The 26,818-nt window shown below is 41.0% G+C and overlaps 1 protein-coding gene across 1 annotated transcript; it reads right to left on the bottom strand.

The window, feature by feature from the left end:
* Nucleotides 1-1,433: 1,433 nt before the first annotated feature.
* On the bottom strand, nucleotides 1,434-2,394 carry LOC102452414 (taste receptor type 2 member 10-like). Its single transcript, XM_075923152.1, is given in 3 exon segments — nucleotides 1,434-1,702; nucleotides 1,705-1,745; nucleotides 2,234-2,394. Coding segments are annotated over 3 exon segments (471 nt in total).
* Nucleotides 2,395-26,818: the final 24,424 nt, after the last annotated feature.

Below are 26,818 nucleotides of genomic sequence, written 5' to 3'. Positions count from 1 at the left end.
TCCCCATTGTGGAGCATATTCCCAGTGGAGGCCATGTTCAAAGGATCCCACCTGCTGGCTGCATGTTGAGCCCCGCGTAAACCCAAACTGTACTGTGGGCCTCAAGCGTACAGGCCGCATGCAGCCCATGGACCGTGTGTTGAGTAGCTCTGACGTAAATAGTCTTTCTTAAAGAAAGGAGGGATGATCTCTTGAAATGTGATCCTACAACTGTTATTTAAATTATTCAAATTGTTTTCTCTGTCTCCAATAGGCAAACAATTTATCCTTGTTTTTCCATTTCAGCCTTTCATTGTAGGTAGCATGATGGCACAGTTGCTTTCAAAAGGAGGAAGCTACTGTCATTTTCTGAAAAATTCTAACTAACCCTTATCACTTAGATAACAGTTCTATGTGCTGGGAGACAGCAAACTATAACTGAATGGACTTTTTCCTAATTAAATCTCAACAGGCAATCCTATGATTGTCTTTTCTCTCACAAAACAGACATGGACCAATCCATAAACGGTCTCTCTTCACCCATCCTCTTCCAATGCCAGCTTTTTGTTTGTTGATATTTCAAAAAGTGTAGGCACTTATCTGGTATCAGAAAATCAGCTTGGAATACCACAGTTCTGAGCAATCTCTTGCTGTCATTAACATGAGCACAGTAAAGACAATCACCATAAGACTGAAATATTCACAGTAGGGATGGGGTAAAGATGCCTCCTCTACTTTCCTCCCCTGTATCTGTTCAGTGCTTGCTCTGGCTACTCAGGCTCAGATTTGGTTTAAGGATTTTCACTGAGGTGGTCATGCTAATATATTATTTAATGTTTATAGTCTGTGCTGAATATAAACTTTAAAACACAACAGATCAGTTAACTCAGGACTGAGTAGCCACATTTTTCAGGGCTCATTCTCTCATCTGTCTGTATTATGTTTTATGAATTAGCTCTTGAAGCATCTCGTTTTGACGTTTGCATTATCACTAGCTCTCCTGTGCCTTTTCCTTCATTCGTCGTTTGTATGGAAGATGGACTAAGACTTAGTCAAATATTTTCATTTTTCATTCTTTATATTCTGAAGGTTAGAAGAAGAAATATCAATCAACAGAGAGGTCCTGGCTGAACGTATCATGTGAATGTAAGTTCAATGGTCTCATAAATGCACCTCAAATATCTGCTAAAATGAGAACTCTCTCCTCAAAAGGATAGAGCTGCTGCAGGAAATGGTCTTTGGAAGAATTTGAGTGGGAATTAGTGCAGAGTGTCTATAATCTTGGAGGAAAACATCGGTGCTTTGTGTACTTGGCAGTAGAGCAGAGATTTCAAGTAGATAACAGCATGGAGAACACAGAAACAAAGGGGAAAATAGACCCCCCCCCCCTTTTTTTTTGCTACTGTGCTTTACAAAGGAATTGAACATTCTTATCTGAAGGATAGGAAGGGACATTATGAAGTGACTTCTCTGAAACAGCAATTGGCAGAATGCAGAATCCTTGCTGATGCCAGTTTCAATTTGGGGTTGACCGGAATCAAGACAAAGGAGTGCACAGAAGGGGAGGCAGCAACTACAAGTGTACAAAGCATAATTTTCCATTGAGCACTGAAATAGGACCCAGTTCCAATTGACAGTGTTGAAGCCACATAATAAATATTGTAGACGATGAAAAAGGACAACACAGATTTAAGTGCACGCACATGGGCATCTGTCCTCGCGTTCCTGAAACATAGAAACAAAGGTCTGAATTAAGGTTCATTTTCCTGATATGTCTACAAAGGGATATGATTAACAAAAGAGATGAAGCAATAAATAGAATAAGGGGGGAAATTGATCCTACTCCCTGTATCAGAAAAACAAACTTTGTAAGGTTTTTTCCTTTTTCTGGTATTGTGATATTTCTTCATGGACGATATGAACAGATGTGAGAGGTTATCATAAAGACATAGCTGAAAAATGTAAAAGTGACTGTTGTAACTAAGCAGTACAGCAGGGAGCCTAAAAGCAGCCATGGCACCAATTTGGAGAGTTTCAGTTTTAACCAGTTGATGAAAGACTGGTTGAAAGTGGCAATCTTCACACAGTAGAACACAGAAAGGCAGTTTGCAAAACAGAGACTCACATGGTTTATAAACATCCAAATAACTAACATCATCATTATTATTTCATCCATATCACAGACATCTGGATATAAAATTTGTAAGAAATTGTCTGATGACACTAAGAATTGTAGGCAAAATCTGGAGAAGGCCAGATGGTTATAATCATATCATAGAAAGTCAGGGTTCTGCTTTTGGCCCAATCAATGCAATTTAATCCAACAATAAATCCATTTGCAACAACTCCTGCTGATAATTCTATTGCTGTTATGATCAGATAAAAAATATCAGAAGGTGCTAAAGAATTTTTCATCATTAATTCTTAGTTTGTAGCTCACTTCTCATAACTTTCCAGAAAACTTTGTTCAGAAGGCCTGTCTTAGAATATTATTCATGTCTAACTCATTGATATATATATATATATATATATATATATATATATATATATATATATATATATATATATATATATATATATAATCCTTTTAGTAGAGGTTCAAAAGCAGGATGAAAACTGAGTTTCACCTGTTGTTCATATAAAGCCAGGCCGTTGCATGAAAATTCAAATCTGACTTCTATCCTATTACTAAATATCTAGTTCATGGGAAGAGACATTTGCATGTCTCTTTCCAGAATGCCGTGTTAGTGATTAATCAAATTATTATTTTAATAAATGTCAAATTTAAACCTTTATTTGAATACACAACATGCTTTCCAAAATAAGGATTAAATAGAACTTAGCAGCACATAATGAATTGTGGCAAAGTGCTCACTATTAAATCTACATACACATTTGTAATCTTTATTACCAAGATGAAGAAGAAATAAGACACAGATCTTTAGTTAAGTCTCAGGCAAACAATTAATGTGATACCCATATTATAGTTATATCAATAGTCAATGGAAATTGGGAGATATCTTTATATAAATTTCACAAGATATTGAGGCAAATGTGAGGAAAGGAACCCTGAGTTGTTGAACATCTAAGGAATTCCTGCAATGATTTTTTTAAACTTTCCAGACCATTTGCCACAATTCCTGTAATAATTAGACAGATTCCTCAAAACAATTTTCAGCATACTGATGTCATCCTACTTGAGGTTTTTGCTGAATACTGATTTAAACACTTTATGATTCAAAGGAGATAAATTCAACAATGCCTCCCCCAAATAGAGTCCTATCCTCAAAGTCAGCCTTTCCAGGCACTAGTAAACCTAACATATTTGTTGGAAAGAATTCTAGTAAGGTGTTGGCTTTTAGATATTGCATCAGCCAAAGAACAATATTCAACCATCAATCATTTGTTGTAGTTAAATGTTAGTTAAAAATAAAATCTAGGTGTCACATCCTGGACTATAGTGAGCACTGAATTCAAGGTGAAAGGTATTCTATTCTTGTAGATAGAGTTGATGTAACAATTAAATATTGCCTAGTACTTTCCATTATAAAACCATTTTCAGTTGCATATAACTTTACCGGATTTTAACTGTTAAGCGAAAATTGAATGTTCCATGGTGGTTGTCTGCGTTCTGATTGGTTCAGTCATTTCCAAGGACAAAACTAGGTAAATAGAAATTATTGTGCCCATATATTAAAAATTCTGGCAACCTTTTCCATTCAAAACTCTAACGAAAACTTGCTTTGATTCAGAGACTTGAAATCTGATAGGGATGTGAATTGTCATGGGGATGGCCAGGACCATGAGTTCAAATTGTGTGGCAAACCATCACAGAGAACAGAAGGCAGTTCTGATGTGCTTGCAGAAGTTTGTGTTGCTAAGGAGACATTCTACAGATGCAGGTATTCAACACCTTTAGGGGTTTAGCTGTCTATTAGGGCAACGTCTACAGTGGCGCATTCTCATGCAAAAACTCTTTTGCGAAAGAGTTCTTCTGCAAAAACTCTTCCACAAGAGAGCATCTACATTGGCATGTGCTTTTGCACAAGAGATGTGCTTTTGCACAAGAGCATCCAAGCTAGTGTAGATGCTCTCTTGCGCAAGAAAGCTCTGATGGCCACTTGCGCAAGAGGGCTTATTCCTGAGCAGGAGCATCAGAGTTCTTGCACAAGAAGCCCTGATTTTGTGCATTAAAACATCAGTTTACTTGTGCAAGAACACGCGGCCAGTGTAGACAGGCATCAAGTTTTTGCGCAAGAGTGGACGCTTTTGCGTAAGATCGCGCCAGTGTAGACACAGCCCTATAGTTGAACAGATCTGGTAAAGTAACCGCATAGAAATGATAGACTCATAGATTTTAAGGCAAACAGGGACAATCATGATCATCTATTTTGACATTGTGCACATTATTACCCAAAACAGCTTCTGCACCCACTTCTGCAATAGACCCATAACACCATGGCTGCTTTACCAACATCCTCAAATCTTATTTAAAAAACTTCAAGTTACAGAGAATCTGCCATTTATTCTAGTTATAGACATCATGTGAACTGTGCCCAATGCTTCAGGGAAAGGCAAAACAAAAACAAAACAGGATCCATGGCAATCTGACCAAGAGAAAATTCCTTCCCAACCCCTAACATAGTAGTCATTTAGATCCTGATTAAGTGGATGCGAAATATTTCTTGGTAGCAACTCAGAGCTCTCTCCATATGGTTCAGAGTACCTGAAGTTTGAGGCATTTACTATTAGCAGTTATGGAAAGACCATATATATCATTGTAGGAAAGATCATCATACCATCTTCTCCATTAACTTATCAAGCTCAGTCTTGAAACTAATTGGATGCGTCTAGACTGGCAAGATATTGCGCAAAAGCAACTGCTTTTGTGCAAAAACTTGCCAGCTGTCTACACTGGCCGCTTGAATTTGCACAAGAGCACTGACTTTGTAATGTACAAAATCAGTGCTTCTTGTGCAAATACTTTCACGCTGCCACTTGGGAAAAGGCTTATTGCGCAAGATGGCTAAAATGGCGATCGGGGCTTTCTGGAGCAAAATCGCGTCTAGACTGGCCATGGATGCTTTTGCACAAAAGATCTTTTTGTGCAAAAGCATCCATGCCAATCTAGACGCGCTTTTGCGGAAATACTTTTAACGGAAAAACTTTCCCGTTAAAAGCATTTCCGCAAAATCATGCCAGTCTAGACGCAGCCATTAGGTTTACTGAGCCCACTACTCCTCTTGAAAGGTTGTTTCAGAACTTCACTCCTGGGTGGCTAGAAATATTCATCTACTTTTCATCCTAAAATTGTTTGTGTCTCATGTATAACTATTTGTTCTTATATCAACATGGGCCCTTAAATAACTCTTTTCCGTTCCTGAGGTTTATTCCTCTGATGCATTTATAGAAAGTAATCCTATCTCCCTTCAGCCTTCATTTGGTTAAGTTAAAAAACCCAAGATCCTTACGTCTCCTCTTATAAGGTAGGTTCCCCATTTCTCTGATTATCCAGTAGCCCTTCTATGTAGCCCTACTTTTCCAGTTGAATTAATCTTTCTTAAATATGGAAGTCCAGAACTTCACACAGCATTCTAATGAGGAAATCTCACAAGTGCCTTGTGCAAGCATTAAAAAAATCTTGCCAATCCCAACTGGAAATACCACAGGTAATGCCTCTTAGAATTGCATTAGTCTTTTTCATGTTTTAACTACATTGGCAACTCATAGCCATACTATGTTTTATCAGTACACCCTTGTCTTTATCATTTCCAACTGGTAAATCCAAAGCTTGCAGGGAAGATTGCAGTTAGTCCCTCAGTGCATGATCATGTACCTTGCACTCTTATATTTCATCCTATTTCTATTACTCCGTTTTTCAAAGTCATCCAAATCTTATACAATATTCTAGTCCTCCTCCTGACAGGAAGCATTTCTAACTTTGCTTCATCTGCAAATTTTATTAGCATATATCTACTTTTTGTGCCCATATCATTAATGAAAATGTTAAATAATATTGGCATCAAGACTTATTCTTGAGTAAGTTTGCTAAAAATACCTCTCTCTAGAGAGATATTTCATCATTCAGCATAATCCAATATAGTTTCTCATGTAACCAGTTCCTTATCCACCTATCAATGCTCATATTATTCCCAATCTTCTACAATTCAACTAATAATTTCCCTTTTGGAACTGTATCAGATCATTTACTGAAATCTGGGGAGATTACATGTGCTGCATTTCCCCTGTATAGAAAATCAAAGAACGTCTTACTTTCTCACAGAAAGAGGGTAGGTTGACCTGAGAGGATGTATCTTTTGTAAAAGCATGTTTTATTTTATCCCAATGATCATTTATCACTATAGTTTCCTGGATTTCTTTCCCGTCTTTCTTATATATAAGGACTATACTTGCAATTAGGGTATGACCTCTAAGTTTACAGATTCATTAATATTTTTGGTGTTGGCCATGTAATTTCATGTGTTATTTCCTTTCATGTTCTTGAATGGAAGTTATTTGTGCCTTTCTATTTGGTCCCATTAACTTTGAGGTTGGCTACTACCTAAGATGTGGTAATTTTTATTTTTATATCCTTGTTCCTCTTAGTCACTCTGCCATCGCTTCAAGCTCCTCACTACACTTATTAGAAAACAAGGCAAAGTATGTTTTTAGGTGTTGGGCCGTGCCTAGAGCAGATTTAATTTCCAGGATTTCATCAGTTTTTAGTGATCTCACTTTTTCTTTCCTCTGTTTTTTTTCTTTATATGGAAAAAAATATTTTATTGTTGGTTATAATTTCCTTTTCAAGGTCTAAATGTGCCTGGCCTCCAAGATGTGTCTGGATCTGTATGTCACTGATTACCAACAATCTTCATGTTACGGTAAAATCACTGTACCTAATCCAGACTGTGAAGCAGTTGCTGAGATTTTACTAGGCCTACCTGGTGCATGAAACACTGGCTCTGATACCAGTTGTTATAGATTGTCACTACTTTTCTCCAAAATGATCTAGGAGCTCATCCATTCTGTTGACTCCTCAATTTTTTGTATTACTTACATTGTATCCATCCATGCAAACGCAGCCTTGGGCTTATCACAGAGTGCAAATGACACCTTTCTTCATGGACAGATAAGTGGAGGGGCCTGCTTGTTTATCTGGACTACATAGTCACTCTGCAAACAGCCCATCCCTTGAAATAGGTCATGATATTCCTGAATGAGTGATTGAAAAGGGACCTAAACTTTTAATAAAGCAAACTAGAGCATCTGTGGTCAAGCGTGGAACATAGATACACTGTGTACAGCACCCCAGATTCCAAGGCACTTCCAGAATTTCTATTTACATATCCCTGTCCATTATATGAGCGCTTCTCTAAAGTATAATCTTACACAAATATGTCTAGACAGGTATGGAGGAAGAGATAGGAGAAAAAGAAGTAAGAGGAGATGGAATATGAAAAAATGAATGAGTAACAAGAAAGGGGAGGAGAATGATTGGGGAGAAGACTGAAGATGGAGAGAAAAGTGAGGTGATAAAAAGAATAGAGGAGGATTATGGATCCCTCTTCTTTCCTTCTTTTTCCCAGTGTTGCCTATAAATGGTCACATCTTCTATCTCTGTCTCCTTTCACATTCTTTTCACCTATCATCATTCCACTCTCTTAGGAAATGTCACTTATTATCTACCAAAAGTCAAATGAAAGAAGGAAGGAAACTCGATCTTCTTTTAACAATACCGTGTTTGTTAATAACTTGGAACTATTAAGAGTGCAGAAATTCCTCTGTAGACAATAGCCTGTCCTTGTGGCTAATTATCTCATAGGAAAATGCTTATTTATGAAGTATAACTTTTACACAAATGATCTTCATTTCTTTAACTCAGCAGTTCTCCACAATGGATGCAAGTGGAAGAGATTTCTGAGGGATTTTACTATATTGTTATTTTACTATTTCTAAATAGGAATGGGACACCAGCTTGATCCTAGCTGTATTGGAGAGAATTCCCAGGAGGGTTCCAGTAAGGCAAAAGTTCAGAATTACTGCACTAAGCTACAATATAGTGAATGTACTTCAAAAAAGTGATGGGTGAAGTCCAAACTCCACTGAAGTCAATGGCAAAACTCCTATTGACTTTTCTGGTCCAGGATTTCACTCAATACCATTCCACTTTTAAATAATTCATGACTCTCACAACTTTATTCTGAAAAATAAAATCTACAACAAAGTCATCAGTCAGAAGCCTTTATTTAAATAGGTCCCTGCATTTTATCTGCAGGATCTCAATTGATACACACACACACTGGAATATATACAAACATTGTTCCCAGTTGTAATGTTCTAACTCTCAATAATTCATTACCTACTACAGCGTTTCCCAAACTATGGGCCGTGGCCTGGTACCGGTCCACAGGAAAAAAATACCGGGCCTCAGCATGGCTGCCAGGGTGTTCCGGGCTCCCAGAGTGCCTGTGCAGCACCGGGTCCCCCAAGCCCTGGGCTGGGCTGGGTGCAGAGGATGCAGCTGGATGTTCCTGGCTCCCAGCAAGGCGTAGCGAGGGGAGAGCAGGGGGCAGTTGCCCCTGGGTATCACGCTAGGGGGGTGCCAGGCTGGGCTGGGCGGGGGAGGTGCAGGGCACTGGGATCAACCGGGCTGCAGGAGGAGGGAGGTGCCAGGAACCTGGCGCTGGACTCAAGGGGAGGGAAGGAGAGAGGGGCAGGGAACTAGCACTGGACTCAGTATGTCTGCACAGTTTGGGGTGCAGGGAAATGGAGTTCAGCTGGACTGCAAGAGTTAAGAGGTGTGGGGTGCTGGGCTGAGCTGGGCTGGGCTATGGGGGGGAGGGCAGGGGGAAGGTGTGGCACTCAGAGCTCAGTTTGGCTGCAGGAGGAGGGAGGTGCCGGGAACCGGGGCTAAACTCAAGGAGAGGGAGGAAGAGAGGGGCAGGAAATCAGAGCTGGGCTCAGCAGTTCTGTGGGGCTTGGGGGGAGGTGCAGGGAAATGGGGCTCAGCTGTGCTGTGGGGGAGGCATGCAGGGAACCAGTGCGGGGCTCAACTGGGCTCAGGTGGATGGGGGAAGGCATAGGGAGCAGACGGGCAGCTCAGCTAGGCTGTGAGGGGCTGCAGGGAACTGGTGCTGCACTCCCTTGGATTGTGGGGGATGGTTTTGGGGGAGGTGCAGGGAACCAGCGCGGGTGGGCAGCTCAGCTGGGTTGCAGGGGATGGAGGTGCAAAGAAGCCTCATGGGGATGGGGGAGGAAGGGGGAACCAGGAGCCCATAAATGACCTCCCCTGGTCCAAAACATCCCTCATCTGGGACCAGTCAGGTCCAGAGGGTGCCAAACCAGGGAGGTCCAACTCCTACCCAAGTCCCCTCCTTGCACCCTCCATCCTAGCCAGACACCCTACCCTCAATATGCTCCTGCTCCCGCCTCCTGAAGTGCCAGTGTGGTGCCAGGTCCCCCAAGCCCTGGCTGGGGCTGGGCGGAGGATGCAGCCAGGTGAAACAGTTAATATTTATTCATTTTTCATTTTTTTTATATGCGTTTATATTTTTGGGCTGCAAAAAACAGTACTAAAAAAAAAACGGGTTCCAACTAAAGTAAAAAGTTTGGGAAACCCTGGTCTAGCCAGCTTTCTGTCCATCTTACTGTCATTTATCCAATCCATATTCCCTTAACTTCCTGGCAAGAATATTGTGGGTCACCATATCAAAACCTTTGCTAAAGCTGGCACTGGTGGTTTTGGGAGGACCAGAAACAACTTATTTGAATATTCATCATTTGCTTAATGAATATGCAAATATGCAAATGAATGTTACTGGTCCTCCAAAAGCTCGTGAATGGATTTACTGGTCCCCGTGTCAAAACATTTGGGAACCCCTGACCTACTACATGCTGTCATTCTCTCTATATATTTTAGAGATTTCTGTGTCTGTGAATCTATTTGATCAAGAACACCTCCTAAATTATAAGAGTTAGGACCACCAAATTTGGTATAGAGTTTGCTCTCATCTTAACTTAAAGCAAGATCAGGGTTTGGTTGTGCCAGAAAAACAGTATGTGCCTAGAATTAGATTGTTTTCCATAATATGAAAATGGAGGGGGCTGAGCAGAGGGACGCTATTCTCACAGTCACCATTGGAGACAGTGAGCACAGTGGTGAGCTATACCAGAGAGTAATCACTGGGGTGTGGCAGCTAGGGACAGGCCTCACCATCTTGCCTGCCACAGACCCAGGTAAGTTACATTCTTGCCCTAATCTCTTACTCCAGCCCTTGGCCCTGATGCCAGACCAGGGAGGGGGAAGTCCCGCTGGCCCCACTGCCCCGTCCCCTCCCCTCCGAAACAGTTCTGGGGCCAGGCAATGCAAGAGCCACATCCAGCTCCTCCCCCAGCATCACTGGGCCACTCACAATGACTGTGCCCACCAGGCTGTGTGCCTCCCCCCTCTTCCGCTCCCAAACTGGGCCCAGAGAGCACCAGCAGCAGGCCTGGCACCTCCCCACTCCCAGCCTGGGCCTGGGGAGCACCAGTGAGAGGCCTGCACGGCCCTTCCCCACCCAGGCCAGATTCAGACAATGCTGGGTAAGTCTTCTAGTTATCAATATTTTCCTGCTGCTGGAACCTGAAAGAAAGAGTGATATTTTATATGCACTATAATGCTTCATGTAACATAAGACTTGGAATGATTTTTGTCTAGCTCTTTACCACAGTTGTAAGATATATTCTATCTCCTTTTCTTTCAGCAATTGTGCTGTAGTTCTTACTTTGATTTTTTAAAATGCATTTAATTAATCTTGTAATACACATGAGAATTTTGTAGCACATTGTCAGACTTTTAATTTCTAGAATAGCTTGTCCTCTCTTACTCTGCATCATAAAGCAATTTACTCCATGTAATTTGTAATCCAATAAACACAATTATTGTATCTTAACACATTTATCCTCCAGTGCCTTCTGAATACTATTTTGTAAAACCAAGCAGTAAAGGAAATTACTGATGTGATTACAAGGAAACACGATAAAGTTGTTTTCAAAAAGAATAAGATGAAGGATCTAAATTAGGGTTAAATGAAATTAAAATTGTATTTATGAAACTGGAATTTCATATTGAGAATTTACTGAAGCCCTAAATTAAATATATACACTTTAAATAAATACTATTTAGAAGTCATTAACTTGTAGAAAAGCCATTACTCACACCACTCAGCTCTCTGAATCCCTATCTTCTTGATGCATATTTCTTCATCTCTAAACTGAATTAAACAGTTTTTGAGGTTTAAATGTGTTTGTTGAGGGACTTTTCTATTTCCTCCCATCACCCACTGCTATCAACTGGTCTGGCCCAGCTCCTACAAGGAAAAGACTTGAAGTATTGGTCTTACTTTAGAGATTTTGAAAAGATAAAGTGTAGACCTGCTACTCCGGGGGACACATACCATACATGTATATCTTTCTGGATTTTCTAGAACTAACCAAAATGATAACCACCTTTTGTGAGTAGTTAAAAGACTTTGTCCTGACTTCCTATACATCAACACTGTGTTCTATAACATCCTAGTACAGCAACCAGTCAAGATAGAATGATACAGAGACTGCACTGATTTTATCAATCAGTGAATTCCTAGCAATGGTTGAAAATCAGGCATCCATGATGATTCTTTTTGACTTATTGTCATATGTCTTGAACACCAACTGTTATGGCTTTTCTTTTCATTACTCACCTTGCAGTTCTTGCTAAATTTCACTCAGTTTTTACATTCCAGCTACATACATTCTCCCCATTTCAGATATTCCTCTTGAATTTTATGCTCTGGCTAAATCAGTTTCTCCTGGTTTCTGATATTCATCACTTTGGGTATGTCTACACTGCATTCCTCTTTTGTTACCAGATTTGCCCAATACTCTGGGGTATGCTCATTTATCAGGGTTACCCTCATGGGACTGGGGGAAGGTTAACAGTTCTATCAGTGTGCTGTTGGTGCTTACTTGGGCTCTCATATAGAGCTGAATTCTCCCTGCTGCCAAGTCCCCCTCCCACTGGAGCTGTCCTGCAGGAACTAGGTTCCTCAGGATGGGGTTCTTACCACCTTGGCAACACACACAGACACTCACACCCACTAACAGAGCACGTCTGAGAGGACTGGGTACTCAGCACTCACAAGCTGACCCCCTCATATGTCCCTGGACTCAGCTGGCTGGGTTTCACAGCAATGCCACACTGCATCCTCATGTGCCTTTGGACTCCGTGGGCTGGATTAAACAGCACTTTAAGCTGCCATCCTCATAAGCCCCCAGGTTCAGCACCTCCTATCCCCACTTTCACACCACAGTCATTCACTGGTAAACCACACGATGAGCAAACCCCACAGGATTTTGGGCACTACAGGGATCTTTTGCTTGGGTACAAGAAGCGTTGTTGCAGAGCGAATGGGGAAGCCAAAACAACACCCCTTAAGGAAGAGTGAGCAAAAGAGAAAGAAAGAGAGAGAAGCAACCAGTTTAACAATGAAAGTGATTTATTTCTGAGTAGTGAATAGATATCAAAAGGTTACAATATTAAATCTAACAATTACAATATTAAATCTAAATTGAAACTGATTACAAATGTTAGGTAACCATATAACAGTTTACACAGGGCAGGGTCAGGAGGCTATGCTTAGAGAGATAGTTGAGAGAGAGAAAGAGAGAGAGAGAGAGAGAGAGAGACCTCACCACTCCACGGAGCTTGCACTGATCGGGGTTTCCAGATTATGATGGTAGCCGGGGGTCCAGAGGGCAGGAGAAAAGCAGGTCAGAGCCCCCAGCACGATCAGACAGGAGATGAAGAAGTCTCAATGGAACTGATGCAGTTTAAGTCCAGGTATCAGAACAGTTTTCTTGGGGCAAGGAGAGGAGTTTTTCTAGGGATAGTTCAAAGAGAAAGAGGAGAGACAATAGAGACTGATCACCCCTGGTTATGGGTGATGTTCCTTGAACGAGCTCACAATGCAACTTGGCAGTTTCAGTATTTTAGATGTCAATAGGATCGTTACTAGAATTGGTCTGATAATGACTATTTGGGTGTGAGCAGGCTTAGGTTCATTAGCATCTGGAGCAGGGATTTCCCATCAGGCAGTGCTTCTCTGCTTTCGGTGTCCCATAGTTCAGTGCGGTTCCTGCCTTGGAAGAGCTGCTCTCCATTCTGTATGCTAATGAGATGTCCCTCTGTTCCATCTTTAATGCAAATGAGGCTGGGGTGTTTCCTTAATTATATCACCCTTGTCTGAAGCAGTTTAGGTGTGTCTTCCCCGGCCTTTTCATTGCTTTGTCTTTGATTCTAGCAGAGGCCTGAGGGAAGGGAATGGTTTTCCATGAATGTCACTCCCTGACTCCCCAAGAGCACAAGGCTGACAGGTGACCATGTTCTGGTTCCCCAATAATCACAGAGCTGGTGGGTAACACTTTTGAGAGAGGAATACAAATTCAGACAAATGAAATTGCAAATGAAGCACGGATTCAAATTTCCCGCACTTCATTTGCATAATTGTGGCCGACCGCTTTTTTGAAATACCCTGTTTCGAGATAAAAAACACTGTTTAGACATGGTTATTTTGAGAAAAAATCCTTCTTTTGAAAGAAATAACCATGTCTACACAGCATTTTTATCTTGAAATGGGGTATTTTGAAAAAGCGGCCAGCTGCGATTATGCAAATGAAGCACGGGAAATTCAAATCCGCGCTTCATTTGCAATTTCGTTTGTCTGCATTTGCATTCCTTTCTCGAAAGAGGAATGCAGTGTAGATATACCCTTCCTGTCTTGAGCTGTTTGGTGTTGTTTTGGTGCATGATTGTTTTAAAGGCTGCTGCTTCACATCCCAAATTTGTAAGAATTGCAGTGGTGAGTGAAGTGATCCCTGTAAATATAAATTATACCCAGGTGGTGAAATGTATTGAAATCTTTCCCTGGAAAGTGATATATAAATGTCAATAGATCAGAATTCAAACATATAAAATCTTATAACACAGACATTTTAAAATTGCATCTTTGGAGTCTAAAAGGAAGCTTGATGGGAAATTGGGAACCATTTTTCTTACAATCATAAATATACTAATTTATATTTAGGTAGCTTGACATGCTATTTGGGTTTAAAAAAAAGTGTTCACAAGTAGTATAGTGTATGCAGAGGTAAACCTGTGGAAGTTTAACCAATAGGAGTTTTGTGCTCAATTACTTCTGAGAAGCTGCAGGAAAGGATTAGATCTGATGCTGAGCCCAAAGAAACAGGCAGAGGGCAACACTCAAGGAAAGCAATTCTCTGCGGCAGGAGTGGAGAACCTAAGGCCCCGAGGCCAGATGCGGCCCCCTGCTAGCCTGGATCCGACCTCCAAGGCTCGGGGCTCTTCCCAGCATAAGGGAGCCTGTATCGGCACTTCAGCTCCACTGCTGTCCCCATGGGGGACTGGAGCACACAACATCTACTAGCTTGGGACCCCTAGGCCCTGTTATGTGAGGGGAATATGGGTAGTTTTTTTCTCCTTCTCAGTTGGGAGCTACATCAGTGGGGGGTTTTGGTTGGTTGGTTCTTTGGTTGGTTTTTTGCTTCTCACTTGTGTGTGGCCTCCAACTGATTTTTCTGTGGGCCAGTGGCTCCCAACTCAAAAAAGTTTCCCCAACTCAGTCTAAAGCAACATCTGGAGAAGGAGGGTGGTGATAGCATGTCTGCAGGGGCTAAATATGTAAATGTTCAAACTAATTCTTCAGTGGTGTTATTTAGAACTGTGACATTAGTCTGTGGTAGGGGCAGGGCTGCAGAGGGACCTGGCTGGAGGGCCAAATACCCCACTACTTGAGACAGATGACAATGAAAAGAAGGAATGTTTTGGAATTTTGAGCAATGACTATACCACAAAAAAGGTTCCAAGATTGTAAGGCTGTTCCAGTGAGCACTAGTTTTAGTATTTGCAAACTTGGGAATCTTAAAAAGAATATATTCTATTATTAGTGAAATAGCTCCTCCTGGTATGTATTTTTCAATGGAGAAAATGGAAATAGAACTCCCTCTCCTAATTCTCATGGAGAAAGAGAAATAAAAAAATGCATTTAAGCAAAAAGTTAAAGCACAATGTAAGTATGCTGAAGTCAGGGCTGGATTATGAAAGGGGCTTTATGGATTGCAACCCAGGGCCCTAAACTAAGTCGCGGGGAGGGGCCTTAGCTCCATGGTCCTGAGAGTCAACCACTAAAGTCCCTGCATGGTATATTCCTGGCCTGCTGTGTCTGGCTGAGGTGAGAAGAGGGGCTTTGCATACTGCCATTTTCCCCCTTCCTCCGCAAAGGCTGGAGCTGCATCGCCTTGTGTGCAGGGAAGCTCCCTCTCCCTGCATTTGTCTGCAGGCTTTCCCCCTGCTACTCCCATATGCTTGTTCCCACCGCCAAAGGAGAGCTGTTCCAGATAAACACCCCAATCCCCTGTCCCCTGCCACATTGTTGCTCCTTCCCTCCCTCCCAGACCCTGCGCCCTCATCCCCAATCCATACCCTCATCCCTTTCCTCAGGCTCTTGCTGTACCCAACCTCCTGCCCAAACCAAGTACCCCTACTACAGCCCATTCCTGCACCATACCACTTGCCCAGACCCTGTACCTCCATCCCCAGCCCACTTCCTGACAGCCCCCTTCCTGCACACTGAACTCCCCAGAAGAGTTAATCCAGACCCAGCTTAAGTATTATCCTGAAACATGAACCCAGGTTATGTTTCTTTCTATGGGAGATAAAATATAATTGAGGCTGGATTGTGTTTTTGTGGGGCTTCTGAACATACATCTGCCCTGCAGCACACACATAAGTTTATGCTTGAGAGTCATAATGCAATCACATCTTAAAGCAATGGTAGCAATGTTGCAGGTGCCAAACTGATGATATCCTAAAGTTATTAGCAGTTAATCAAACAGTGCACACTTGAGTTTTGTGGTCTCTTCTTCAGATTCCTACTGAATGCTCTTTGCAGAACTAGAATAAAATCCTGGCTCCAATGAAGTCAATGGGATCAGGACATCTCTCCAGATATCTGCATGTGGAAGAGGAGTAGGCACATGGTGTAAGGGTAAGGAAGATAGGATCAGAATCAAGACTGAGGCAGGAGCCTCTCCAAGAATTATTGTCCCTTTAACAGGGTTCCCATGGAAGCTGCTGCTAGAGAAAGCCCTATCAGCATGACCTCTCTCCAGGGAGCTTGGACAGAACCACTCAGGGTCAGAAAGGTGCTCATGTCATGATCTCCAGAAGTGTCACTTTAACATTCATTCAGATGTAGAGAGATTCAATATAAGCTTTTTAACCACTTTTGACAATGAAGAGCGTACTAGTTGCATTTTAAAAATACTGACAGTTCATTTTGTAACCACAGAGTGTTAGAAATGCAAATATGTCATAAATCAAAGTAAAAAGTTGCCATATTCTCAAAGGCCCCTGCCTTACAATGAGTTCCACATAGGTGGACTCCTTCACTTCCATGAAATGGAAATAAACAGTGCAGCACAGTGGCACTCTGGTTCATTCAAGTGTAGATGATTGCAGACCCACTACGCAACTAGTGTTCCCTGATCAGTATCTTCTACCTTCTTTCAAAAAGTTCCAAATTATATTTATGCAGGAATTTTCTTTTTCTGTTTTGCATACCAGCTTTGTTTTAAAATTGTCAACATGTAGTTTTAAAATGCTATCTGCAAATTTAATAATCTTTTAATGTATTTGTTAAGTTAACCTTTCCACTTCTAAAACTAAATAAAGTTACTCATCAGAATGTCACATATAGGTATTAGCTAACTTTTAAAGTATACCATTTTATTTTATTTTATTTTATTTTATTTTATTTTATTTTCTGCTGAGTTTGCAAACTATTCATGGTGGAATCAATGCTGAAATTGTAATCATTGTACTTATTCTTTTTAATAACTATCGTACAGTTGAACTCAATTGATTATTTTGGTTTAAGGTTCTCTTGCTTGTCTTAATTTCACTAATGATTTAACATAATATATGTTGGTTTATTGATATTCTTTCCTAAAACTACTTTCTTTTTCTGCTCAGTCAACCCTAAGCTTGCTCAGATATTGACTGGCATTACATTAATTCAATATAAACCATGCTGTACAGGCTTCTGATTAAATAGAGGATTGATTGGAAAATTAAGCTTCTTGCTATTAGTCAAATGGCCTTATCTCGGTTGCTCTTCTGAAATGGTATCCAGAAACACTCCAACATCTTCTTAGGTCCTTGTTACAAATGTTTTTTATCAGCTAAATGTTTGTCTGTCAGACTTTGATTGCATAGCTGAATGATATTAGAAGATGAGATGTATTGTTTAGGTATAGATTTAAAATAATGGATCTTTATGCTACCTTATATTTTCATATTAAGGTATGCTTTCCCTAGTATTGTTAGACTTTTAAAATGTTACATATAGAGTGCCAAATCCAGGCTCTGCTAAAATCAATAAGAGTCTTCTATTGAGTTAATAGAACTGGGAATGTGGTATATGTTAAAGAATCCCAGGAAAGTAGAACTGGAAGGAAACTCAAGAAGTCATCAAGTCCAGACCTCACTGCTGTGGCAGGACTAAGTAAACTTAGACCATCCGTGTCTTCAAAAAGAGTTTAAAAAGAACTAGATAAGTTCATGAAGAATAGGGCCATCATTGGCTATTATCAAGGATGGAAGGGATGTAAAACCATGCTTTGAAGTGCACCTAACTTCTGTTTGCCAGAAGCTGGGAATGGGCAATAAGGGATGATCAGTTGATCATTACCTGTTCTGTTCATTTCCTCTGAAGCTCCTGGCATTGGTCACTTTCAGAAGACAGAATACTGGGCTAGATGGACCATTGCTCTGAGGCAATAAGGCCATTCTTGCAATCTTATGTCAGCTGTCTCTCCAGGTTGTTTTTAAGTGCTTCCAGTTATGGGGATTCTGTGACCTCCCCAGGAAATCTATTCCAGATCTTCACTGTCTTTAAAGTTGGCTTTTTTCCAATCTATAACCTATGGGCTGTGTTTACACTGGCACCCTTTTCCATAAAAGGGATGCTAATGAGACACTTTGGAATTGCAAATAAGCCCTTTCAAGTAGGAATAAGGGATCTTCCGGAAAAGGGCTTATTTTCCGCAAGATCCCGTCTAGACTGCCGCTTTTCTCCGGCAAAACCCCAAGCCGGAAAAAAGTGGCAGCCATGTTCATGCAAATGCCGCGGGGGATATTTAAATCCCCCACAGAATTTGCAATTCCGAAGTATCTCATTACCATCCCTTTTACGGAAAAGGGTGCCAGTGTAGACACAGCCATGGTGAATAAAAAAAAGTCTTAGTGAAAAGAATTAAGCTTCTGCCTTTTCCTTTTTTTGTAAATTCTTTCTCCTCACAGCCCCTTATAAAAAGACACTTCAAAACAACGAAGTTCTATAACATTTCAATTTTTTATTCTATTGTCGCCAGCATATGAGCTGTGAAAACAGATTTAAAGGCAAAAGGTGAATTGTTGGAATATAGCACTAGACAAGATGTTACGTTACAGGATTGTCCTTATGACTTCTGGTGCCGTAAGTGTAACCACCATACAGATTTGAATCTGGGACCTCTGGAGCTTAGTATGAGCCTCTGCAACTTGAGCTATAAAGCCAGCTAGCTTTCAGGTTCTGTCGAGCTCCCTTGTTCTTATCTCTTGCTGTACGTGGTCTGAGTGCCACTACATGGGACAGTGAGCCACACTAGGGCTATGTCTATACTACGAGTTTTCTCAACAAAAAGTATGCTAATGAGGGACTCATTTGCATGGGTCGTGATCCCATTTACATATTTTATGCAAATCTGTTTTTGCACTAGGGGTTTTTGCACAAAAACAAGCAGTGTGGACATTTTCTTTTTGCACAAAAACCCCTTTTCCCACAAAATCCTTATGCCCCAAAAATGAAGGTATACTGATCTTGTGGAAAAAGAGGTTTTTGCGCAAAAAGAAAATATCCACACTGCTTGTTTTTGTGTAAAAAACCCAGCGCAAAAACGGATTGGCAGAAAATATGCAAATGAGATCTCAACTCATGCAAACGAGTCCCTCATTAGCACGTTTTGTGCCGAGAAAACTTGTAGTGTAGACGTAGCTTCATTGTGTGAGTTACATAAGCAGCCTGAGCACCTGCACCTCCCTCTGCCAGGGAGTGGGGCAGGAGGAAAGGGGTGGCAGGAATAGGGCAGGGAGGCTGGTGGGAGAACAGGTGAAAGGGGGAACAGTGCGGCCTGCCAGAGCTGCAGACCTGGAGGCTGAGCTGAGGGTGGGGAATTGGGGCTGCAATTGGAGTAAAGGACCAGGGGATTGGTACCACCAGAACATGCGGGGGGTGGTCCGAGCAGGGGGCTGGAGGATTCGGCCTCAGGGCTGGGAGGCAGAGTGCAAGTCTGAGGGATTGGGCTTCTAGGGCTGGGCAACAGGGCACGGGCCAGAGAATTGGGTCACTTGACCAAGAGGTGAAGCAAGGTCTGGGGGACAATGGATTGGGGCTGCTTGAGCTGGCAATGACCTGAGCTGGCACTAGGCATAGGCAGCATGGAGCACAACTCACAGTAGTTCCCAAAATGTAGTGGTGCCCAATGCAGCTGCATGTTTTGTGTATGCCTAAGGATGGTCCTGTTCTGTTAAGTGACAAGTGGCCAAACTGTTACCCCCGAACTAATATTGACGTTAGTAAAGACTGTGCTGACAACTGGGACAGAATTGTAACATCAAACAATAAAAAGGAAAATGGAATTCTTAGAAAGACAATAACATTTTTTTCTGAAAGGTTATGCTGAACTCCTGTTTTATATACACCTAGTATTGTTTACCTTTTCTAAGGTCGAATAAAAAAATCTCATATGCCAAAATATTTTCTGTGCGCATATTAAGGTGGGACTCTAGAAAAAATATACCGTATATAGTTATGAATTTCTAAATATTTCCCACTTTCTTTTTAAGGGCCTACCGTAATCTTATACCAATGTTGTCGTATATTTTGACAGCAGCTACAGTGGGGGCTATTTACTGATAGCTGTCCATGCCACATCACTAAATCCAAACTTTCAGGGCACATTTTGGTCATATCGAATGATTTGCTCTTTGGCCTGAAGAGCAAGCTGTTTGAAAATATTAAAGAAAGCATGTTTTCTTAAAATATTAATCTTCACTTTATTCATCATTCCCTCTCTTCTAAGGCATCTTGCTCAGTATGTGTCAGAAAAAGAGATTAAATCAAAACACTGAAAAATTGTGTTAAATAATTGAGGAGGTAACCATTCTTCCTCTCTCCCACTTCTCTGACTTTCTCCATCTCTTTCACCATACAATTTAATTTAGTCATAATGAAGGCAGTTACTAAATACTGCGTAAGTCTTTTGCAGGGTGCTTACTTTCTTATTTATGCTTCTTTCATCATTCTAACGTCTAAACTCAACTATCTCGTACTATATATTTTCCTGATTTTTGTTAAGCCATTGAACTGCCTAATCTCTGGCTGAAACCAATAGCATAGTAAGAGAAGCCTTAAACTCCAGGGACTGCATTAGAATTACTCTGTGGGATATTCAAAAGCTAAGAGTATAAAAGAAAGATTTTTTTCCTCTGCCATCAAAACCAGATTTTCCTACAATGATCTGGTAAAAGATAGACAAACATTTGAAGGTTGTGGTAATAGACGACTGTGTCTTTTATGTAACAGCTGTCAGTGCCTCATACACCTTCCTTTCCTATCAGTTGTTTTCTTTGTGCACTAATCCATTTTTTTTTTCAAATAAATTAAGCTGTCCCAGCTCCTAATAACCTAGATCTGCATAACCTTACCTTGGAGAGGGGGAGGAGTTTCAAATTCCAAATCTGGATTATAATTTGAAATAAAAACGTAAGAACATAAGAACGGCTGTACTGGGTCAGACCAAAGGTCCATCTAGCCCAGTATCCTGTCTACCGACAGTGGCCAGCACAGGTGCTCCAGAGAGGGTGGACCGAAGACAATGATCAAGCGATTTGTCTCCTGCCATCCCTCTCCAGCCTCTGACAAACAGAGGCCAAGGACACCATTTTATCCCCTGGCTAATAGCCTTTTATGGACCTAAGCTCCATGAAATTATCTAGCTTCTCTTTAAACTCTATTATAGTCTTAGCCTTCACAGCCTCCTCTGGCAAGGAGTTCCACAGGTTAATAGAATAATAGAATCATAGAATACTAAAACTGGAAGGGATCTTGAGAGGTCATCAAGCCCAGTTCCCTTCTTTCATGGCAGGACCAACCACCATCTAGATCAGGGGTAGGCAATAATTTTTGACTAGTGGCCACTTCAGAAATTTTTGAAGTTGCCCGGGCTGCCCTGGAAGGGGCAGGTCCTCAGGCAAAAGGGGTGGGGCTAAGACACTTCCATTCTTCCCCACCCACAGACCCTGATTGGTCTGTGGGTGGGAGAGTGCACAAAGTCTTTGCCACCCCCTCAGAAAACCGATAGCTGTTTTAAACAGCTGGCAGTTTCCTCTAGGTGCCCATGCCCCTGGTGGTGGAAGGAGACTTTGTGCGCTTCCTGCCCTGTCCCCAGGTCAATCAGGGTCTGGGGGCAGAAGAAGCATGTGAAGTCTGTCCTAGCTTTGCAAGGGAGTGCCATGCTATGAGTCACCTGCCAGCTTAGCAGCAGCTGGTGGTTAACTCTAAGCACTGAGCCCCTTGCAGGGTGGGAGAAGACTTCACGTATCCCCCTACCCCCAGGCTAATCAGAGCTTGGGGGCAGAGGGAAGCACACAAAGTCTCCTCCCACCCTGTCACTGCCCTACAAGGAGTGTGTCCCTGCCTTCTAAGCTCTGTCTGGGGAGCAGAAGAGACCTAGCTGCCAAGGAAGCTGAAGACTTCCCGACACAGGGCAGTGCTGGGAAGAGGCAGGAAGAGCTAGGTAGGGATTGCTACTTTTTGAGGAGTAATGTTAGTTTGAACCAAGGGGTTTGATTTGAACTAACGCATTCCGGAGCGTACTTCCTGGTTCAAATCATCTGGCAAACGGAATAGCATGTGGGCGAGATTATGCTAATGAAGTGCGGGATATTTAAATCCCCACTTCATTAGCAATTTCGGTCAGCTACATTTGCATCCCTAGTTCAAACCAGGGAGCAAGTGTAGACGTACCCTGAGAATAGTTATCCAGCCAGTTATGCATCCATCTTATAGTAGCTCCATCTAGCTTGTTTTCCCCTCGTTTATTTATAAGAAGGTTATGTGAGACCTTATCAAGTGCTTTACTAAATTCTAGGTATACCACATCCACTGCTTCTCCCTTATCCACAAGACTTGTTATCCTATCAAAGAAAGCTATCAGACTGTTATCTCACAAAAGGACCAAAACAAAGCTTCAAACTGCATTCTCTTTGCCTTTAGGCTTTCCAACTGGGATCTGAAATCAAATTGCATGGCTTAAGTCGTTCCCTGCTTTCAAGTAAACCCAGTACAAATTGAAGTGAATTTGGCTTTGGGGTTAATTTAAAATTGAAACTCAAATTGAAATTTAGAGAGTAGGAAACCAGTTGGTTCAAGAACAAGGTGTTCATACACCTATGCAAAAAAAAAAAAAAGTCTCAGAATTATGCAGTCAATCAGCCCAGAGGGTCTCATTTTCTTGTTTTAAGAACTGATGGTTTCTGCTAGCACTCTGGGCAGCTCATGCCTTTCAGAGCATTTCAGTTGCTTAGAGTAAGAGGAGTAACTTCCTGCAATCAGTGTTACCCTCTCCTGCCTGAATAGCTTTCTTCATTGAGACAGTAATTTAGTTACTGCCCCTTTGCTGCTCCTCCAATTTTGAGTAACCATTATGAAGGCTGCACAAGATTTCTCATAGACCTTTTTCAAATCTGTCCCTATCTTGTCAACAATTTATTTTGTCAAATCAGCATGTTACAACAAAAGTTGTCAGAGAATTCACCGAAATTCAAGTGATTGATTTACAAGTCTATCAAGTAGCAGTGATTTGTTTTTATGAAACTATATAGTCCCATACTAAAATATGGTGTCTTATAGCATCAATCTGAGTCACCTGTAAAACAATTTTTCACATGTTTAGAAAAGAGCATATTACCAGGAATAATGTCACATCATCCCTTGCATAACACCGCGTGACAAATTCTGTAGTTATGGGAGTGATGAAAATAATTTTAACCCCTCCTCCCCCAAGCCTGTGTTTATTTTGGCCAGCTTGAGGCGCAAAATTTCATATTTGTTTTTCTAATGTTTTCTGAAGCTACAGCCAATTTATTCCATTGCCTTTGCTTTTTGAACAGGTCATGGATTTATCTCAATTGCATAAAGTGCAATTTTTTTTGTCCCACTCTCTGAAATAGCTTACAAGTGGGAGTGCTCCAAACCAGGCCTATCCACAGGAAGGGGCAAAGAGGATAACTGCCTCAGCGCCTGGGTATTAAAAAGGGCCTGGCCATGACTACTACTATTGAGACAGCAGTGGCAGAAGACGTCTTGGGCCCTTTAAACCACTGACTGAGCCCCAGGTGGCTCAGTCCTTCTCCTGAAGTCCTGCCCATTCTGGGAACGTGGAGCCAGGCACCTCACACTTTGCCCAGGAGTCCATGAATTCTGCTAGCCTCCCCTGCCGCAAACAAGTAGCATATTTCATAATTAGATTTCACCAAGCCAGTAATGGCTGAGCACTCTTGGATGACTATCTTAATAGTACCATGGATCCACAGTACATTTCCCTGAGGCCCTCCAGTGCATCTTGTCACCCAGACAAACTGGATTAAGTGATGAAAGGTTGTTAAAACCAAAAATCACCACCCATTAGATCAGTCTTGACCTCAAAGAGTCAGTTCCTTGCTCCAGCTTGGATAGGTATTCTTGATCTCCCACCAAAGATAACACTGTAGCCAGTTTTACTAGTGAGTTAGCTAACAATTTTTTTATTTAATAACAAAGGAATGAGTTATTAAGAGGTTAAAGCAGGTAAGATACTTTGCAGGTGAGTCCACGTTTGTAGTCCAAATGATGATAGAGCTATAGTATCTCCTAGTTTCCTGCAGCTCTCTCAGGATTATCCAAAGTGGCTTTGGGAACCTGTGTCCAATTGCCTAGTATTCCCCCTTTGTCAGGATCCATCACTACAGAAATACCAGATCGCTCCCAGAGAGTTTTTCCCCCAGAGCTGCTTTGTCTGAAAGGCAATCTGGCAAGTGTTCCTATCACAGTATGAACCTTCCCTTTGTGACCAAGCACAGACAAAGTTTGTGGGTTTTCCATTGTTGAACAAAGTGGCCCATGTCTTCAAGTTAACATGTAAAGCTGACAGACCCTGGGGGGCTAAAGCCATGTACCTCTATAGCATGATCTAAAAGCCAACTGGCTGCTCCACAGCTAAGGCTGTAGAGCAGACTTCGCTTCTCCTTGTCAATGATCTCAGTACCTCTGGGTTGCATGTGCTTCTTCATTTATAGTTTCAAAACTCTGATGCTATTAGATGGGCAATTATACATTTTGCATTTAGTTACAGACAATCCTTTGAACAATGTGAGAGGCAGAAACAATCCTTGATTAGTTTTCACGCAATTTACACATCAAACACCTCCTCACCTCACTACTAATACATACTTTTGATCTAAGGCTATCTAAGTTCAAGGATATCAATCATAGAAAATAAACACAGAGAACACTTATTTGAGCTATTCTAACACGTGAGCAAATTTGTACACATTTTTGAGATTTGTGCCCAAATGAATTGTTCCAAGACTCTGTCCTGAACGGAGCTGGCCTGGCCTGGCAGCATTATAGAGATGGTCTGTCACATCACAATATGGAGCAAATGAAAATAAATACTTGAGTGAAAAAGATTAACACAGAATTAAAAATGATATTTATTTATGTATTACTTATTATGGGCCCAACGTATTGCTAAATCCATTATCCCATGTATTTCTTTAATGAGAAATATTAATTGTATAATCTGAAAGGAAGTAACTACAATGTAACTTTTTTTCCTTTTGCAAAATACGAAATCATATTTTAGAACTGATTCAATGTTAGTTAGAACAGATAAAATACAAGAGTAACCTGAACATTTGCACAGCTAGAAATCTTTGATCATGCCAAAGCAGTGGATTCACTGAGAGTAAGACAGCTGGTTCTATTTTATTTTAAAGGTGGAATACAGTGCATTGGGGGAGAAGAAAATGTCACTCTAATTACTAATTGAATTATGCACAGGCTTAAAATGATAAACCTCCTTTAAGATAAAATATTTTAAAATCAATCTTCCATCGCTTTCCTGTCAAAACGTGGGTTCTAGGTTTTCTATGTAGTACATAATTCGGGCCACACTTGAATCATGAGATGATAGTCAAATAATGGCAGCTAAGTTGTGGACAAGACATGAAAAATCACAGAAAAATAATAAAGAATGTTTATGAAGTGGGGTAATTTGGAAAAGCAAGAGAAGACATTTTTTTTAAATCAGTGTAAACACTCAAGAATTATGTCATGACTGTTTCCTTTGCTGCAGCTACTTTAGAGCCACAAATGTATGCAGCTAATGGTTAGAGCCCCATTCATCCCAGACAATGGGTAGTTGGGACTCCCACAATCAGCTACTCCATTGCCAAAATTGCAGTGGAAGTCTAATATTGTGGGTTCTACAATTTTCACAATCTCACAAAATAAGCAGAGCCCTATAGGTATCTTGGAAAAGAATACCAAGCATTAGGTAGCTTAAAGTGTATGTAAAAAGGTGGTCTTTCTCATATCATCACCCATTTGGAGGAAAACTAAAATGCAGGTCCTTTTTCAAATTAGAAATAAGACACATTTTTAATAGTGAAGGTGATTAGAACAAACTATCAAGCCAAGAGTGCATTGTCCACCTTGTAATGTTTTCAGATCAAGACTGAATGCCTTTCTAAAGGATATCCTTTAGCTGCACCTTAGGCTCAGGAGTAACTGGAAGAAGTGACTCCGTTATGTTATACAGGAAATAGACTTGGTCAGCTAATGATCTCTTCTGACTTTAGAAATTATAAACCTAGCAATCCCCTTGAATAATGTTGGTCTTGTTAAAGAAAGCATAACTGGCTTATTTAAAACAAATGTTAAGATCAACATGAATTGAAAAGAAATACAGAAAAAATAGTTATGTGTGCTTATTAAGTGGGGGTCAGCCACCCAGAGGAGGTCAGACTGAGAAATAAAAGGTTTCCTAGATGGTTTGTAGGATAAGTATCAGGCAGGCAAAGGAGAGTCAGGATAAGGATAACTGCCAGGAGAAACAAAGGGACAGCAAGATATGGTGTCATACATACAGAAGAGGAACAGGAGCAACTGCAGTTAGAGAATTATGAAAGCTGCATTTATAACATCTAATCGTGTTTTATCTGTACTTCATGAGTGTTGCTGAGCAAAATTCTTTTGACCAATCTTTTTTTCCCCCTTTTTTTGTGACAGCCACTTATTCCTGAATTCACCATTCACATCACCAAAAATGTGGGGCATTCATTTACAGATGTTGTCCTCATTTCCTCTATCCCCTTGTCATAACCTCTGATTTTATTTTTGTGATACTAGCTTCCCAGGGTATTTAGTATGGATTTACAGGTTCTCACTGTAAATGAATTCTCTTTGCATATAAATGTATTTTCCCCTCAGTCATTTTCTCAAGATTGTTTCCCCTCTCAGAAATGCATTGCAGCTTGTTAAATAGATATTACAGGTTAAAATTATTGTGTATCAATTAATGAATTGATTAATTAATCAGCTAATTGATTGATTGATTGATTAACACCTGGTATTTTCAACATATGCCCTAGCCATCT

This window comes from Pelodiscus sinensis, chromosome 3 (genome assembly GCF_049634645.1).
Source record: "Pelodiscus sinensis isolate JC-2024 chromosome 3, ASM4963464v1, whole genome shotgun sequence".
Lineage (NCBI taxonomy): Eukaryota > Metazoa > Chordata > Testudines > Trionychidae > Pelodiscus > Pelodiscus sinensis.
This window is presented reverse-complemented; position numbering and strand designations above follow the sequence as displayed.